The sequence below is a fragment of the Apodemus sylvaticus genome, chromosome 5 (assembly GCF_947179515.1).
Source record: "Apodemus sylvaticus chromosome 5, mApoSyl1.1, whole genome shotgun sequence".
NCBI lineage: Eukaryota > Metazoa > Chordata > Mammalia > Rodentia > Muridae > Apodemus > Apodemus sylvaticus.
The window spans coordinates 11,612,057-11,627,571 of NC_067476.1; the positions used below are offsets into that span (position 1 = coordinate 11,612,057).

At 54.5% G+C, this 15,515-nt stretch overlaps 1 protein-coding gene across 3 annotated transcripts; it reads left to right on the forward strand.

The window, feature by feature from the left end:
* Positions 1–902: 902 nt before the first annotated feature.
* On the forward strand, positions 903–14,803 carry Ak1 (adenylate kinase 1). Of its 3 annotated transcripts, none has more exons than XM_052182197.1 (7): positions 903–1,015; positions 7,919–7,956; positions 9,242–9,277; positions 9,566–9,729; positions 10,765–10,881; positions 13,055–13,246; positions 13,398–14,803. In XM_052182197.1, exons 2-7 carry the CDS (start codon positions 7,950–7,952, stop codon positions 13,464–13,466), a joined length of 585 nt encoding a protein of 194 aa, XP_052038157.1. In that variant the 5' UTR covers positions 903–1,015; positions 7,919–7,949; the 3' UTR covers positions 13,467–14,803. The 3 variants fall into 3 exon arrangements, with proteins under 3 accessions (XP_052038157.1, XP_052038156.1, XP_052038158.1); XM_052182196.1 differs by lacking the exon at positions 903–1,015 and adding an exon at positions 4,956–5,059; XM_052182198.1 differs by lacking the exon at positions 903–1,015 and adding an exon at positions 5,114–5,133.
* The last annotated feature ends 712 nt before the right edge of the window (positions 14,804–15,515 follow it).

A 15,515-nucleotide genomic window follows, 5' to 3' on the forward strand; every position in this document is an offset into this window, starting at 1 on the left:
GGAGTGTCCTATGGACTGTCCAGCAGCCTTGGCGTTAGGAGCTTGCAAGAGGGGGTGTTGGACTTGTTTTAGCTGCTGGGAGTGTCTTGGGTCCAGACCAGATAGATCTATGTGAAGCTGGGCACAGGCTTTTGTCGCTGAGACCACCAGTGGTCCAGTACTGCTCACTCTCAGGCAGCTCGAGTTCTAGGACGAATTCTGACAAGTTGAAAGAAGTTAATGCTTTGAGGCTGTGGCGTCTGAAGAGGAAGGGAGAAGGGATATAGGGAAAGAGCCAGTCTGGGACCAGAAGTCAACACTTGAGACCCAGGGCCTGAGGGCAGGAAAACACCCTTCTAGGTAGAGTGAGTTTGGCAGGTTGTATAAATAGCTGCTGGCCTCTAAGCACAAGAACTGTTTAGTTAGACAGGCAGGAGGTGAAGGGTCCCTGACTCCAGAGAGGAAATTACAGCCTGTTGGGGCAGATAAGATACCCTTGGGAGCAGGGCCTAACAAAGAGTGACTGTGTGACAAGGCAGGCTGCTGGGGGTGGGGGGTCAGAAACAGAGCTGTCCTGGGCTCCGAGCCAGATAAGATGGTGGGCCACCAGGGCAGGAAGGCAAGAGAAACATTTAACATCCTTGTCTCCTGTGGTTCATCAGATGCCACAGAGGTTGCCTCAGTGAAACAATGTTAGCTGGGACCAGTTACTCAGTTACTCAGGCCCCGTTGGCCAGCAGCCAGAAGTACCCTCCTGAGGGTGGCAAAGCTGTGGTGCTTTTTGTCTGCAGCCCTCAATGACGCAGCAGCAGGCTGCTGGTCAGAATGTGGTGGGACCAGGAGCCCGGCAACCATTGTGATGCAGGCACTGAGGAGGGGCCTGAGGAGCAGAAGCTTCCAGTGTCTCACTAGCGGTGTCTTGAGCCCCTCGTGGGCCTGGAGATACAGCACACTTCCACCTCTGTGCAAAAGCTGCTGGGAAGCTGGATCCTGTGTCTGGATAGAATTTCTCCCATGATCCTCTGCTTGCCCACAGGTGGGTGTTCTGCCTGGTCGGATCCAGCTGTGAACTTTAGCATGGCTGGCCTAGGGTCATCCACCCCTCCCCCACTCTCACCTCTGTGGGGTTTGTTTCCAAGCCCTGGGACTCTTTCCGCAGTCAAAATATTTAATTTTATTTTTCCATTATGCGTCTGTGTGTGGGCATGTACATAGGCGTGCAGGTGGCGAAGGAAGCCAGACGTGACCGGCTTCTCCCAGAGCTGGAGTTATTAGTTGTTATGAGCTGTGCAGTTGTGGGTGACTGGAACTAAACCTGGTTCCCCTGGAAACAGCAGTGTGTACTTCTAATTGCTGAGCCACCCCCCCCCCTCACAGTCCATAAAATATATTTTTGTTTTTTTGAGACAGGGTTTCTCTGTGTAGCCCTGGCTGTCCTGGACCGCACTCTGTAGACCAGGCTAGCCTCGAACTCAGAAATCCACCTGCCTCTGCCTCCCAAGTGCTGGGATTAAAGGTGTGCGCCACCACTGCTCGGCTATTTTTCAGTATTTTAAACTACTCTCACTTTTATTTGCTCATGTTTTAGAATGTTCTGGTTATAAAATGACTGAAACTGAGGGCTGGAGAGGTGGCTCAGTTAGGTTAGGGAGTGCTTCTTGTTTTTTCCAGAGGACCCGGGTTCAATTCCCAGCACCCACCTCAAGTGGCTCACAACCACTTGCAATTCTAACTTCAGGGCATCTGAGGCCCCCCCCCCACACACACACACTAACACATATACACACTACACACGGATACAAATAAATTAAAAATAAAATCCTAAAGCCAGCATGGTGGTACCTAAGTGCCTTTAATCCCAGCACTTAGGAGGCAGAGGCAGGTGGATCTTTGTGAACGTAGTGAGTTCCAGGACAGCAAGGGCTACATAGACACACCTTGTCTCAAAGGCAGGGGAGGAGACATGCAGGGGAGGGTGGGAGTGAGCATGGATGCTGGGGAGATGGATCGTGGTTATAAGCACTTGTCCTTCCAGAAGATCTGAGTTCGAGTCCAAGTACCCACACTGTAGCTCACAATTGGGCCTTCCACATGGTGTCCAAGAGTCATCTGAGATCCCAGTTCCAGAGAACCCAGGCCTTCTTGTGACTGCTGTGGGCACTACACTACATACACAACATGCAGGCAAAATGCACATAAAGTAAGTAAATTGAATTATAAAAAAAAATTGTTTAATTGAAGCACAGAGCCAGCGAGATGACCCAGTAGGTACAGGTGCTTCCTGCCAAGGCTGACTACCGAAATTCCATCCCTGACTTCACACAGTGGAAGAAGAGGAATGGCCCTTGCAAGTTGTCTTCTGACCTCCACGAGGGTGCTATAGCACACGTGAACCCACGCATTCATGTGCCCCCCCCCACAATGAATGTAAAGGAGGAAAAAAAAATAGAAGAGAGCCTATGGATGCAGCCCAGCTGAAATCGCTTACTTAGCGGGAAGAAGGCTCTGTCTCCATCCTTAGCACCAAGGCAACTGGGCATGGTAGAGTGTCCTTGTAATCCCAGCAACCCAGCTGGTAGAAGGATCAGAAGAGATGTGTGAGATTAGATCTCAAAGGAGGGGCTGGAGAGATGGCTCAGTGGTTAAGAACTCTGACTGCTCTTCCAAAGGTCCTGAGTTCAAATCCCAGCAACCACATGGTCATCTGTAATGAGACACACACCTTCTTCTGGTAGTGTATTTATGTATAACATTAAAAAATAAAAGCGGTGGTGGCACACGCCTGTAATCCCAGCACTCTGGGAGGCAGAGGGCAGGCAGATTTCTGAGTTCAAGGCCAGCCTGGTCTACAGAGTGAGTTCCAGGACAGCCAGGGCTACACAGAGAAACCCTGTCTTGACAAAACCAAATCCAAAAAACAAAACATAACAACAACAAAAAAAGATGAGGGGAGGAAGAGGAAGGAGGGGACATCCGGAGTCTGTCCGGCTCCACTGAGGACACAGCAGGTGAGGCACCCTGAGCCAAGGCACGCCCGTGTTAGGGAGGGACTCTTCTTGAATTTTTTACTTTTTAGATTTTTGTGAATATGCGTGCTTTGCTGACAAGGACATCTGTGTGCCATGTGTGTGTCTGGTGCTGTCGGAAGTCAGCTCCCTTGGAAGTGGACTTACAGACGTAAGCTACCATGTGGGTGCTTGGAATCGAACTTGAGTCTTCTTTAAGATCAAGTACTCCTAACCACTGCATCAGATTTTTCAGATAGAATGTCTCTGTGGAGCTCTGGCTGTCCTGAAACCCTCAATATACACCAGGCTGGCCTGAAATTGATGCCCCTTAGATAGCCAAGGATAACCTTGATTTTCTTTTCTTTTTTTATTTAAAGATTTATTTATTTATTTATTTATTTATTTATTTATTTATTTATTTATGTAAGTACACTGTAGCTGTCTTCAGACACACCAGAAAAGGGCGTCAGATCTCATTGCAGATGGTTATGAGCCACCATGTAGTTTCTGGGATTTGAACTCTGGACCTTTGGAAGAGCAGCCAGTGCTCTTAACCGTTGAGCCCCCTGCCTGTCTCCCGCTAGTGCCAGGATCTTGGCTTGTGTGGCCTCATTCAGTTTATATGGGGTGAGCCCAGGGCCTCATGTACACTGGGTACTGCTTTCGCCAGTTACAGCCCCTAAGCCTGCCTGCATGCAGAGTACTTTTTATTCAGGTGAGGTGGGATCTGGTCAGGTGTGCGTCATGTCTCTCACAAAGGTGCCCACTACCCGAGCACATGAGGTGTCCTTTCTCACTCAGAGCTCCTCTCCATGACCCCCGTCAGCCCCCTTCTCATATAAACCCTGTACCCACGGGTGTTCGCTTGAACGGGTGTCTGACGTAGGAGCTGGTAAGTTTGGATTACATCATCAATCTGCTTTCCCCAAAAGTTGTGGCAATGCACACACCCACCTAAGTCTTTCGAGCAGGCCTTTCAGACCCACCCAGGACGGATGGCCCACTGCATCTGCCCCCACCCACAGTAGCAGGCTTGGGACTAGACCTTGGTATGCAAGCGGATGCTGTCACTCAGGCACCACCCACACCATCTGTGGCTCCCACAGTTTCCAGTTTCGCTCTACTTTGCTGTTCGGAGCCGCACTTTGCAGGTCTGAGGGTCAAATACACGCATTCAGAGCCCTGCTGGTCCCTCTGCCCTCTGAGGTGTCGAGAACATGTTACCCTATACTCTCCTATGGAGAGCTCGGGAAGCACACGGCTTTCCACACGGCGAGTCTCGGGTGGCCTCTGGGTCCCACTCTGTGCGTGGGGTAGGGGGGGGGTCCCTGGGCACAGCTAGAGTCTGCTGCAGGCATAGTGCTCCACCCAGGTACTCACAAATGAGAGTCCTCATACCTAGCAATCCCCCAGTCTGGATACACAAAGCTTTCTGAATGTTCCTACCTCTGCGTTCAAGTATGGGGCACTGCCCAGCAGCTTCCTGAGTTCAAGGCTGGCTTATCATCAGCCTTAACACCAGATATTTAGGGTCCAGGAGTCTTTTCCGACAGTGGAGATGTCTCAGGGTAGGGGGTTCAGAGCCTGAGGACTGTGACCCTGGAACAGCAAAGTTTACAGCCTAGTTCCCCTCCCTCCATACTTCCCTAGTCTGGTCTTGTTGCCACCTAAACTGAGATTTCATACACACACACACACACACACACACACACACACACGCGCACACACACACACACACTCGTCTGAGCATCCGCTTCTCCAGCTATAGAACCCTTGTCCGTGTGGGCACAGTGTGGTCACAGAGACACTTTGTGTGCAGGTTTAGTCCCCGGGAGCGCCTGGTGGGGACACTCACTCTTAACTCAGCTTTCCATCAGAGTCCCCGCTTCCTTTTCTCTCCTCCTCCTTCCCCCCCTCTCCCTCCTCCCTTCCCTCTGCCATCTCGCCAGAGTGCTGGCTCCCAGCATGCTGTGCGTGCGCGCTGACAGCCTTATAAATAGTCGCCTTTGCAGGCGGCTGAGAGGACAGGCAGGGCACGCACTGGCCCCAGCGCCCACCACACCCTCCCCCAGGTCAGTGTGTGACTGCTCCATTGTCTGCCCGCGTGGAAGCCTCCAAGAGGAGTAGGGAGACATCACCTGTGGAGGTGGGGGTGGCTGTGTCAGGCTACCCTTGGGTTCTGTGTGTCTTGAATGTTTGTATCCATGGTTATGAGCTGTGTGTGTTTGCATGTGTGTCCTATCTGCTCTGGGTGCACACGCCCTGTGGCAGTGTGTGTGTGTGTGCATGCGCGCGCATGCGTTTGTGTGTGTGTGTGTGTGTGTGTGTGTCTATCCTCTTAGCTTCCCAGACCCTCTTTGTCCCAGCTGGTATTCCTGGGGCTTCAGTTCCACCCATGCCCTTGGCACATCCGTGCTGAGGCCCTAAGGGGAGAGGGAAGGACAGAGGCCTATCTCCTTGTCCCAGGGGACCAGGATAGGGGCAGCTTGTGTGTTCACTACCATCCACAGAGCTGTGATGTCACTTCAAGTGTTGGGAGGCCCTGGGGCTCCTGGATGTTGGAGTCCTGCCAGCACCTCCTGCCAAATCAGGGGCTCCATGGGAGCCTTCCTGCCTGACCCACAGGCCTGCTCCGCTTACCCAGGATGCTTTAGCAGCAGCGAGGCTGGCCAGAGAGGGGACATGAGCTGCCCAAGGTCACACAGCTGAGTGATGGGGTTGTGACTTGAACCCTATCTGATAGCTGGCCTCTGTGAGGGCTTTTGCTGAGCAAGCTTCTGGGACAACCAGGCATAGTGACTGGGGAAGTCTGTCCCCTGGGGCCTCTGCATTCGAACCACCTAGAAGACAGTCATATTAGGAGCACCGGGGCCCTGACCCAGGGAGCCTTATAAGGCCTGGCTGCTTAGCCCTGTAACCTTACTCTGTCTGGGACCCCTGGCCTACTGGAGGCCTCCTCACGACCTAAGTTATTTTAGACCAAAGAAGCGGCAGGTGTCTGTGGGACAGAGGGACTTAGGTTACCAGGAGGGGTGGGGCAAGTAGAGTGGAGTGATCTCCTAAGACATCCTGGTGGCTGTCCAGGGCCTGGGACACGCCTCCTCCCCGGGCAGCTGCCGAAGGACTTGACATGCCGTAGGCCTAGACCATGGCTCAGGCCAAGGAGCTGTGCAAAATGCTCGAGGTTCTTGTATGTTCTGGGGTGCCGGGCCTGAGCCCGACCCCAGCCAGAGTCTAGGGCTAGTCCGCATGCCCTCCCCAGGCCTCAGTTCCCTCCCCAGATGGCAGGCAGGGTGGAGCGAGGGTCCCAGGCCAGTGCCACCCCCTGCCAGGCCCAATCAGGAACAAGAGCCACGGTGCTAATGAACGTTCTGACACCCTAAGCTGGGTGCCCTGCAGCTAGAAGTTCAGAGAGAGCACCTGTCAATGGGGCACTGTGGGGTGGAATCCCGGAGGGCATCCTGATAGAGGTGACACTTGAGCTGGAGCCTCCAGTAGCATTGGAGAAAGACATCGCCAACACTGCAAAAGCCTGGCGGGAGGGGGCATTAAAGTGGATGAGAAAGGAGGGGACAGGTTGCCCAGACCCTGCCAAGTAGGTTGAGGGGTTCAGGTTAGTTTTAGGGAGCCAAGAAGGCCATGCATAGAAACCTATGAGCAGGAGAATCACATGATTGTTGCCTAGCCAGGGGAAAAACCATTGCTTTGTTCGTGTGTGTGTGTGTGTGTGTGTGTGTGTGTGTGATTTAGAGGCTCTGTAGAGGGTGGCTATGATCTCGATGGAGAGAAGATGGTTGGGGTACAAATGTGCAGGGCAGAGGTGGGGCGGGCTGTGAGGAACACGCATGCTGATACAGGACAGACCGCACGGGGGTGGGGAGGTGGGGGGAGGGTAGGGAGGTCCCTCAGACCTGAAGCCAGGGCAAGAGGACACAGGTACAAGAGACACAGACCAGAGCGGTATTGGTGATCTTAGGATGGTGGGACAGGTAGGGGTGAGAGGCTGGAGAGTGGATGGTTGTGAAGAAAGGGCACGAAGGGGGGGGGGAGCTGCGAGTAAAGTAAATTCCCCAGGGGGGGAGTGGCAGGGCCACGTGTGAGGTGGTCTTGAGCCTGCTTCAAGCAGGAACCAGGGACCACCTTACATTAAAAACCGGAAAGAAAGCAGCTAGAGGGCTAGTGAGGCAGCCGCTAAGTTCTTCCAAAGAACTTCCTGGTACTGTTCCTAAAATCCACACAGCGGCTAGCAGCCGCCTGTAACTCCAGTCCCAAGGGACTCCACGCCCCTTTCTGGCCTCGTGGACTGCAGTCACCTGGTGTGCTTACAGGCACCAGGCACACAGTCAACCATGGTAAAATTAAAAACAAAAACAAACCTCGCAGGGCCAGGGGAGGTAAGGCATACCTGCAGGCCCAGGTCGGGAGGCTGAGAGGCAGGAGGTTGGCCATTAGTCTGATGCCAGCCTGGGCTACAGAGAATGAGTCCTGCCTCAAACAGAACAAAACAAAGCTGACAGGATTGAGCACTGGGAATGTCTCTGCTACCTGTTCTGTCCCCAGGCAAGAAGGAGACTCCTGCCTGCCAGCATCCTGGCCCCTGGGGAGCGTTGTCAAGGCTTGGCAGACACTCCCCTCAAACACTAGGGCCTCTCTGGAGAGATTCACACCCTCTTTGGCCTCTACTTAGGCTCCTCCAGCAGACCAAGACACACCCTGGAGGGGTGGCAGAGGCAGTAGAAGCCAGCAGGAAGGTGACTTTTCCAAGGTCATTCTGCCTGAGGGGATATCTCTCTGCACTCTTGGCCTCTCAGTTTGGAAATTGCAAGCCGGAGCCTGGCACTTACTGCTGTGGGTGGGGCTTGGAGGAAGCTGAGTCAGGGGTGGGAGGGGAACCCCTCACCCCTCATCCCTGCCTGTGCCTTGTCTTGCAGAGCGCTGACCTAGCTCCCAGACCTCAGCAGCATGGAAGGTATGCGGTCTCCCCTCCTGGCCTTAGAGTATGTTAAGGGCTGGGCTCACAGAGACTCAGAGGGTTGGAGGAGGCCCCAGGCGTTAGGATATGCTTGAGCCCTAATCTTAGAAGCAACAGGGCCTGCCTGAGGCTTCTGGGATCCCAGAGCTCACCTGTGCTGGTCTTTATAGCCAAGCCTCCCCTTTCCTGGGGAAGGAGGGTACTGGGGAGGGGGAGCAGCAGTTCCAGCCACTGCCAGGCTGTGTGGGGTGGGGGTGTAGGGTTGATTGGAGCGGTGGGCAGGCTCATGTCTGGCCCTTGCTGGGACTCCGTGTCCCTGTCAGCTAGTGGGGTGGACTCTAAAGTCTTGTCTTCCTGGCTTCTGTGCTCTGGGATGTGGGCAGAGTGCCTGGAATGGGTGGGCCTGGCTTCAGGCAGCACCATGCCCTGGCACCGGGCCTCTGCCTGGGTGGTTCTTTAATGAGCCTGTAAGAAGCTGCTACTGCCTCGCCTCGGTGGTCAAGGATTTACCCCTCAGCCTCCACACTCAGCCTTAGGTACTTTCCAGGCAGTTCCTCAGGGCCTTAGACCCATAGCAGGCCTTCCAGCTGCACCCTAGGGGAGGAAGCTCAGGAGGAAGCCAGAGGTTCTAGTTTGGGTTCAGATGTTCCCTTGGCTAAGCCCCTCCCTCCCTAGGCCTCAGTTTCCCTCTCCCTTTTTCATAGTCTCAGGTATGGGACACAGGGCCTCACTCCCACTAGCTAGGCCTGCACTGCCACATAGCTTCTCCACAGCAGGCCACCAGGGCTGCGGGTCCTAAGGAGGCAGTTTGGGAAGTTTGTTTGACTCCCTGTCTAAGTAAGAGTTCCATTTGCCCACAGCAGCCCTCCTCCCTGGCAACCATCTCTATGGCAACACGTTGTGGTTGCCAGCTCCACATTAGTACTGCTGGGCCAGGGCAGCCATGGCAGGGCCACAGCCTGAGAGAGAGGAGAGGTGACAGCAGGAACAGGATAGGATCATGGGCTGCTGTTTGTCTAGTGAACCCCAAGAAGAGGGAGGCAGACGGACTGGAGGTGACCAACACCTGGGGTCCCGCCCTCCCCCACTGGAGGCACCACGATCTCTGTCCCTTAACCCCTGAATCCTTGGCTGCGTTCTTAGACTCCAGGCTTTGTCTGGGCCTGTCCAGACACCCAGTGTCTGTCCCAGCTCTCTCAGCCCAAGCCCGGGACACACATAGGCGCTGCCTGCTTGTCTAGCCAGTGACTGATTCCTGCTCCCCCGTTCGTTCTCTCCTCAGAGAAGCTGAAGAAGGCCAAGATCATCTTTGTGGTGGGTAAGTTGTCTGCAGGCACATGGTGGGTGAGCAGGGAAGATCTGAGCAGGCGCTGGAGGATTTTTTTTTTGAGGGGGGGAGGCTGTCTGTCTACATGGTTCTAGCTGTGTAGGCCAGGCTGGCCTCAGACTCATGATTTCCGCCTCTCCTGCCTCCCGAGTGCTGGGATTAAAGGCCTGTGGGGCTTTTCCTTGAGCTCTGTTCTTCTCTCCTTGAGGACCCTGGTGGTGCCCGCCAGGGGCTGTGTTTGGGGTAGGGCGGGGTTTCTGAATGCATGGGTGCTTGCAGGTGGGCCTGGCTCTGGAAAGGGCACCCAGTGCGAGAAGATTGTGCAGAAATATGGCTACACCCACCTCTCTACTGGGGACCTGCTTCGGGCAGAAGTCAACTCTGGCTCGGAGAGGGGCAAGAAACTGTCGTCTATCATGGAGAAGGGAGAGCTGGTGCCACTGGTGAGTGGCCCTGTCGGGCACTGTGGAGGGTCTGAGCCTGAGCCCCAGGGGTCAGCCCACAAAGCTCGTGACACCCTGTCACGGGTGACTGTGGCTCTTTTGCTGCCTGCTGTGGTCCCCCATGGTTGTTTCCAGAGATTACTAAGACCACCACGAGGGACGCGGTCCCACCCCCAGACTCCATCCCCTAGTGTCTTGGCCTTTGACTCAGCCACGCTCCTTTGTGGCTGGAATGCTCTTCCCTGTCGGCACTCAGATCTCCCTGACTCCCCGGCCTTGGCCTCAGACGCCCCCAGCCTTACATTGGAGTGGTCCCCTTCAGTTACTTTATTTATTCATTTGTTGGGAAAGGTCTGCACATTTTGTGGCACCAACATGGCCGTCAGAGAACAGCTTGAAGGAAGTAGTTCTGTCCTTCCACTATGTGGGTCTGGGCAGTCGAACTCTGGTTGTCAGGCTTGGTGGCAAATGCCACCCCTAGCCATCCTGCTGACCCATTTGTCCCCTTCTCTTTTTTATGTCAGTTTTTGTTTATTTGTTTTTGTTTTTGTTTTCTTTTTGTTTTTTGTTTTTTGTTTTTTTCGAGAAAGGGTTTCTCTGTATAGCCCTGGCTGTCCTGGAACTCACTCTGTAGACCAGGCTGGCCTCGAACTCAGAAATCCACCTGCCTCTGCCTCCCAGAGTGCTGGGATTACAGGCATGCGCCACCACCGCCTGGCCATTTGTCCCCTTCTTTGCCACACCTTACCCCTTCTTTTTATGTCATGCTTAGAATCATAAGCCCATTGTATCTCAGCCTGTCCCCTCCCCGTCCCCTGGCTTGGTGAGACTAGGGTGGGGGAGAACTGTAGGGGCTTTGTGGCCAGGCCCAGGGCCTTTCCGGGATGGGCAGGGGTTCAGTGGAGCCCAAGCCTAGAGAGGGGCTTGCTGGGACTCACATGCTCTGTGAGAGGGCAAGCTTGGGCCGGCCAGCACAAGCCAAGCTCCAGAGGGTGCGGGAGAGAAGGCTCAAGGATCCCCTGTGCTGGACAACAGGACACGGTGCTGGAGATGCTCCGGGAAGCCATGTTAGCCAAAGTGGACTCTTCCAACGGCTTCCTGATCGACGGCTACCCGAGGGAGGTGAAACAGGGAGAGGAGTTTGAACAGAAGGTAAGGCCCTTGACTGGCCATTGGTCCGGGGCTGGGCTGCCACCAAGAGGGAGGGGCGATGGAGGCAGAGTCTACAGTGTGCCTGTGGGAAAGCCCCACGGGACCTCAGAGAAAGGCGTGAGGATCTGAGAGACTTCATCCTGTGGGGCTTGTCACCCGACGTGGACACAGGCAGACATTCGCACGATCCACACCTACACAAGCGATAGGCAATGTAGGATGCTCACCTGCACGGGTACACTGCACACATGTGCACATGCGTGTGCACCTGGATGGAGCTCACACTACAGGGGTGCATGCATGTGGGCCCACATGCTGGCCCATACATCCGTGTACACATACACACCATAGAGAGCCACACAGGGCACGGTGGGACTGTAGGTGTAGGGACTGAGGAGGGTAGGGTGAAGGGCTGATTGTCATCCTGGTGGGCTAGGGGCACAGTATCTCCAGCCTCACTCCTGCCCACCTCTTTGCGGCTCAGTCAAAACAGGAGAAGACCTTTAAGTAAATGAACAATCTCAAGAAAAGGTTTGTCTTGCTCTGAGCCTCAGCATACCAATCTGTGAAATGGGAGTTGGTCTTGCTTCCTTCAGCAACTTGTTTTTGAAGCGCATCTTTTTTTGGCCCATTTCCCCTAGCTGTGTGAGGTCATTTGCCACCCTTGGGGTCACATCCAGCAAATAAAAGTGCATATCGGTCCTGTGCTGCAGCCTCTGGGAGTCCAAGTAGCTGAAGTTCTCAGATGTTGACACTAGGGGGAGCCAGAACTGCACCGAAGGAGAGAAGGGGCTGGCCTGGAACGTGACTTCTCCTACTGACTAAAATCCCCAGAGCTTCCTTGGGGTGGGCAGTATCCAGGGCCCACTCCTCAGACCAGAGGTCCATTTCCATACTGAGAAACTGAGGCTCCAGCCAGGGATGCATTGCTCAGAGACAAGCCCCACTACCTCCACCCAAAGTGTGGATACAGAGTCTGCTGTGTTTGGCCCTGGGGACTCAGAGGACCTTGACAGCTGATGACCAGTGGACAGGTGGCAGCAGCCTTGGTCTGGCCTTTGCCACTCTAAACTGGTAATCCGTCCAAGGTCAGCAGATGCTGTTGAACTGAGTCCGCAACCACTCAGGAGACAGACACCAGACTCAGAGGGCCTAGTAGCCTGCCCTAGGTTACACGGTTGGGCAGAGGCAGGAGGAGAGCTGCGAGTGACAGGCTGTTGTGATGTTAGCTGCATAGAGGCCTCTGGGACTGACTCGGCTGGGGTCTAAAGAACAGAGGTCCCAAGGCTGTTAGACCTTCAGGCCCAGGCCCAAGGCTGCCCTTTCTTCCCTCTGGTCTTGGAAGACCCAGAGTCCTCTTTCCCTCACAAGGCCAGCCTAGACCAGGCCAGGCTTAGGGATCTGTCAGTGACCCCTGCTCTGAGGGAAAGGTAGCTATTGCCTGCTTCAATGCAAGGCCCAGCCTGGGCAGGGGCCATTGTGAAGGGGCCCTGGTGGCCAGCCTGAGGTTTGGAAGAGCCAGGCCCTATTCCTTCATAACCTCTCCAAGCTATCTTTGTGACTTATGAGTGGCTTGTGAAAGTGACAGTCACTTAGATTTCCTCACAGCCCTCACCTTGTCCCTCCTCTGACTCCTTTCAGTCAAATCTTACTCAGCCCTCAGCTCCCATCCTGGCTGAGGGAAGGGGGAAGGTCACTAAGTAAATACCTAAAGACTCTCAGGGGACACTAAGGGGCCAGGAATAGTGGAGGCCACATCTGTGAAGACCATCGGGAAGGAGTGAGATCTAGCTGAGGCTCTGGCAGTTTCAGCTGTGGGAAAGGGTAACGGGGACCTGTGCTGGCCTGGCGTGGGATGGAGACAGGTTCAGCACAGGTCAGTATGGCTGAAGGACGGAAGGAGGGGTGGGGGTGGGGATCAGGAGAGCCGATTGGGGTGGGGTGGCCAAGGGTGTGACACATAGCTGCTCTAGATCTGGTAAGGACTTTGGGCTTTCTCTTGAAGGTTCTAGAAGCTGTGGAGGAGATGTGACCTGAGTGACAGAGGGAGTTACTTTAGGAAGGCCCTCTGGTGGCCTTGGGAAGGGACTGACGTTCTGGGTGGGACTCAGGTAGGGCTTGAGAGATGGAGACAGGGATGGGGTCCCGATGATCCGATGTCCACCCTACACAGATCGGACAGCCCACACTGCTGCTGTATGTGGACGCCGGTGCCGAGACCATGACCCAGCGACTCCTGAAGCGAGGGGAGACCAGTGGCCGTGTGGACGACAACGAGGAGACCATCAAGAAGAGACTGGAGACTTACTACAACGCCACAGAACCTGTCATCTCCTTCTACGACAAACGTGGCATTGTGCGCAAGGTGGGGGACGCCTCTCTTTTCTAGCTGCAGCTCCCAGTGGGACCTCAGGCTCATCCCTGTCCCTCTGCCTCAGTTTCTCCCTTAGTTCACCGAGTGGGGCTGTGTGGATGCCGCCATGGCGTCTCCGCCCTCACCATCCGTATCCCCACAGGTCAACGCCGAAGGTACAGTGGACACTGTTTTCTCGGAGGTCTGCACCTATCTCGACTCCCTGAAGTAACTGGAGCCCTTGGCCAGCTCCCAACCTGCCCCACCCTTGCCCCCTGACCCCAGGCAGCCTGGCTCAAGCCCAGCACCTCCACCCTGCCAGGCTGTGCACAGACACAGGAAGCCATGTTATCCTGTCCCATGGACACTAAAGAAATTGCCAAGGACGTTTAGGATTGCTCCCTTCTCTCTGCTTCCAATTGCGGTGATTCATGCCGCCACAGCCAGAGGCTCCAGCTTTCCGTGCCTCAGCCCAGCTCTCTTGTCTCCCTGTGGCTCTGCTGGGATCCTAGGCCCTTCCGTAGCCAGGCTGTGTCAGGCCTAGGGGCCCCTGGGTTGAGAGGCTGCTCTTGGGGTCTGGCGTTCACCCTGTGTCTCATAGCCTTGTTGTACGGTTTTGGCCCTAAGCCATTGTCTCTCTGGAGTGAGTTTTCTTCTTTTTTCTTTTCCTTCCTTCCTTCCTTTCTTTTTTTCTTTCTTTCTTTCTTTCGACAGCTTCTTGTGTGACTTAAGCTGGCCTCAACCCTGTTATGTAACTAAGGACAACCTTTATCCTCCTGCCTCCACTTGTCTTCCTGTGTGCTGAGATTGCAGGTGTGTGTGTGTGTGTGTGTGTGTGTGTGTGTGTGTGTGCCTCCATCACTCCCGGTTTTGGGGTGCCAGGGATCAAGCCCATGGCCCTGTGTTTACTAAGCCAGCACTCTACAAATTGAGCTGCATCCCCAGGCTGAGGAGGTTTTCCATGCCGGGCTGGGGCCTGGGCTGCAATGGGCAAAGGGCCATGGGCTCACCAGCTAGGGCCACATAGCCACTGGGTGGCAAGGGACTGTGCAATGGGCATACAGCTAGGGGGGAGCTGGGGTCAGAGGTGGTCATCCTGAGGAAGGACTGAAGGCTCTCCTGGTGTGGCCCTGCCAGGCCTTGCCATCCTTTGGCTGGTTTCAAAGCTTGTTCTGTCATGCTGTGTCCCAACCCTTATCCCCAGTGCTAGGACAAGAACATAGAGATTGAGAAGTGTGAGCTGCCACAGACATGGATGTGGGATCAAAGACCAGGCCTGGGACCAGGAGAGGATACCCAGGGCTCCCCAGAAGAGCTGGCACCTCCCTTCTGTTCTTTATTCATTGATCGCATTACACAGGAAGGCTCTGTTGGTACTTGCTTGTCCTTGGGTCCTGTCTCCATCCCCAGTGACTTCCCCTGTAAGCCAGCAGCCACTTGTCCCGGGGACGCCTGCCCCTGGGGGTGATGGTGCTCATCCTTTCTGTTTACTACCAGTGGGGCCACCTTTCCTTCTGCATTGCCTATTGAAGCTGTCCGCTAAAATAAATAAATGTATTTCAGTTACAAGAGGTGAGTGTATTGAGAGACCTGGAAACAAACGAATGTTCAGAGGAAGAGGGCAGGCAGCACCAGGCATGGCCTTCTGCCTGACCAGGCTGTGGTGACTTCTCTACACCTATGCCTCTGTTCCCCATGTTGACTTCAGGAAAGCAGAAGGCTCTGGAGCCCCACGCCACTCTGTAACAGCTCCCCTCCAATGCTGTGTGTGTGTGTGTGTATGCGTACACACAGATATGCATGAGTGCTTGCATGTACATCTATGTACACATGCACAATGCACCCACCCACACATGCACACATACATGCACACACGCACACTCCATGCTATATCACAATTGGACAAGCATACACCTGTGCAGAGACTCCCACTCACAGCCCTGCTGAACATGGGTCTCTTAAGGCCAGCACAGGGGCGGACACAAGATGCACAGGAAAGGAGAAAGCTGGGGAAACAGGCCTGAAAAATCCCCGTTATCTTAATGTGCTAATTACAGCTCAATTAATTCAAGTGGGCACCCAGTGTATGAAGACTTGGCTGATAAAACCAGAAAATTCTACAATATCAGATCACTTAGTCCATTAGTATCTGAGGGGACCTCATTCCAGGACCCCCGAACATACCTAGAGCTCAGTAAACCTAAATCCCTTCTGGATTGCTGCAGGAGCTTCCAGCAGGCACTTGCCTGTGGTACCTACATAGGGATGGAGAGACAGGAGG

Excerpts from the sequence above, each read along its gene's own strand:
- Ak1 (XM_052182197.1), top strand. Across the intron at positions 9,278-9,565 it reads CAAGATCATCTTTGTGGTGG|GTGGGCCTGGCTCTGGAAAG; the intron begins GTAAGTTGTCTG and ends GGGTGCTTGCAG. Across the intron at positions 9,730-10,764 it reads AGGGAGAGCTGGTGCCACTG|GACACGGTGCTGGAGATGCT; the intron begins GTGAGTGGCCCT and ends GCTGGACAACAG.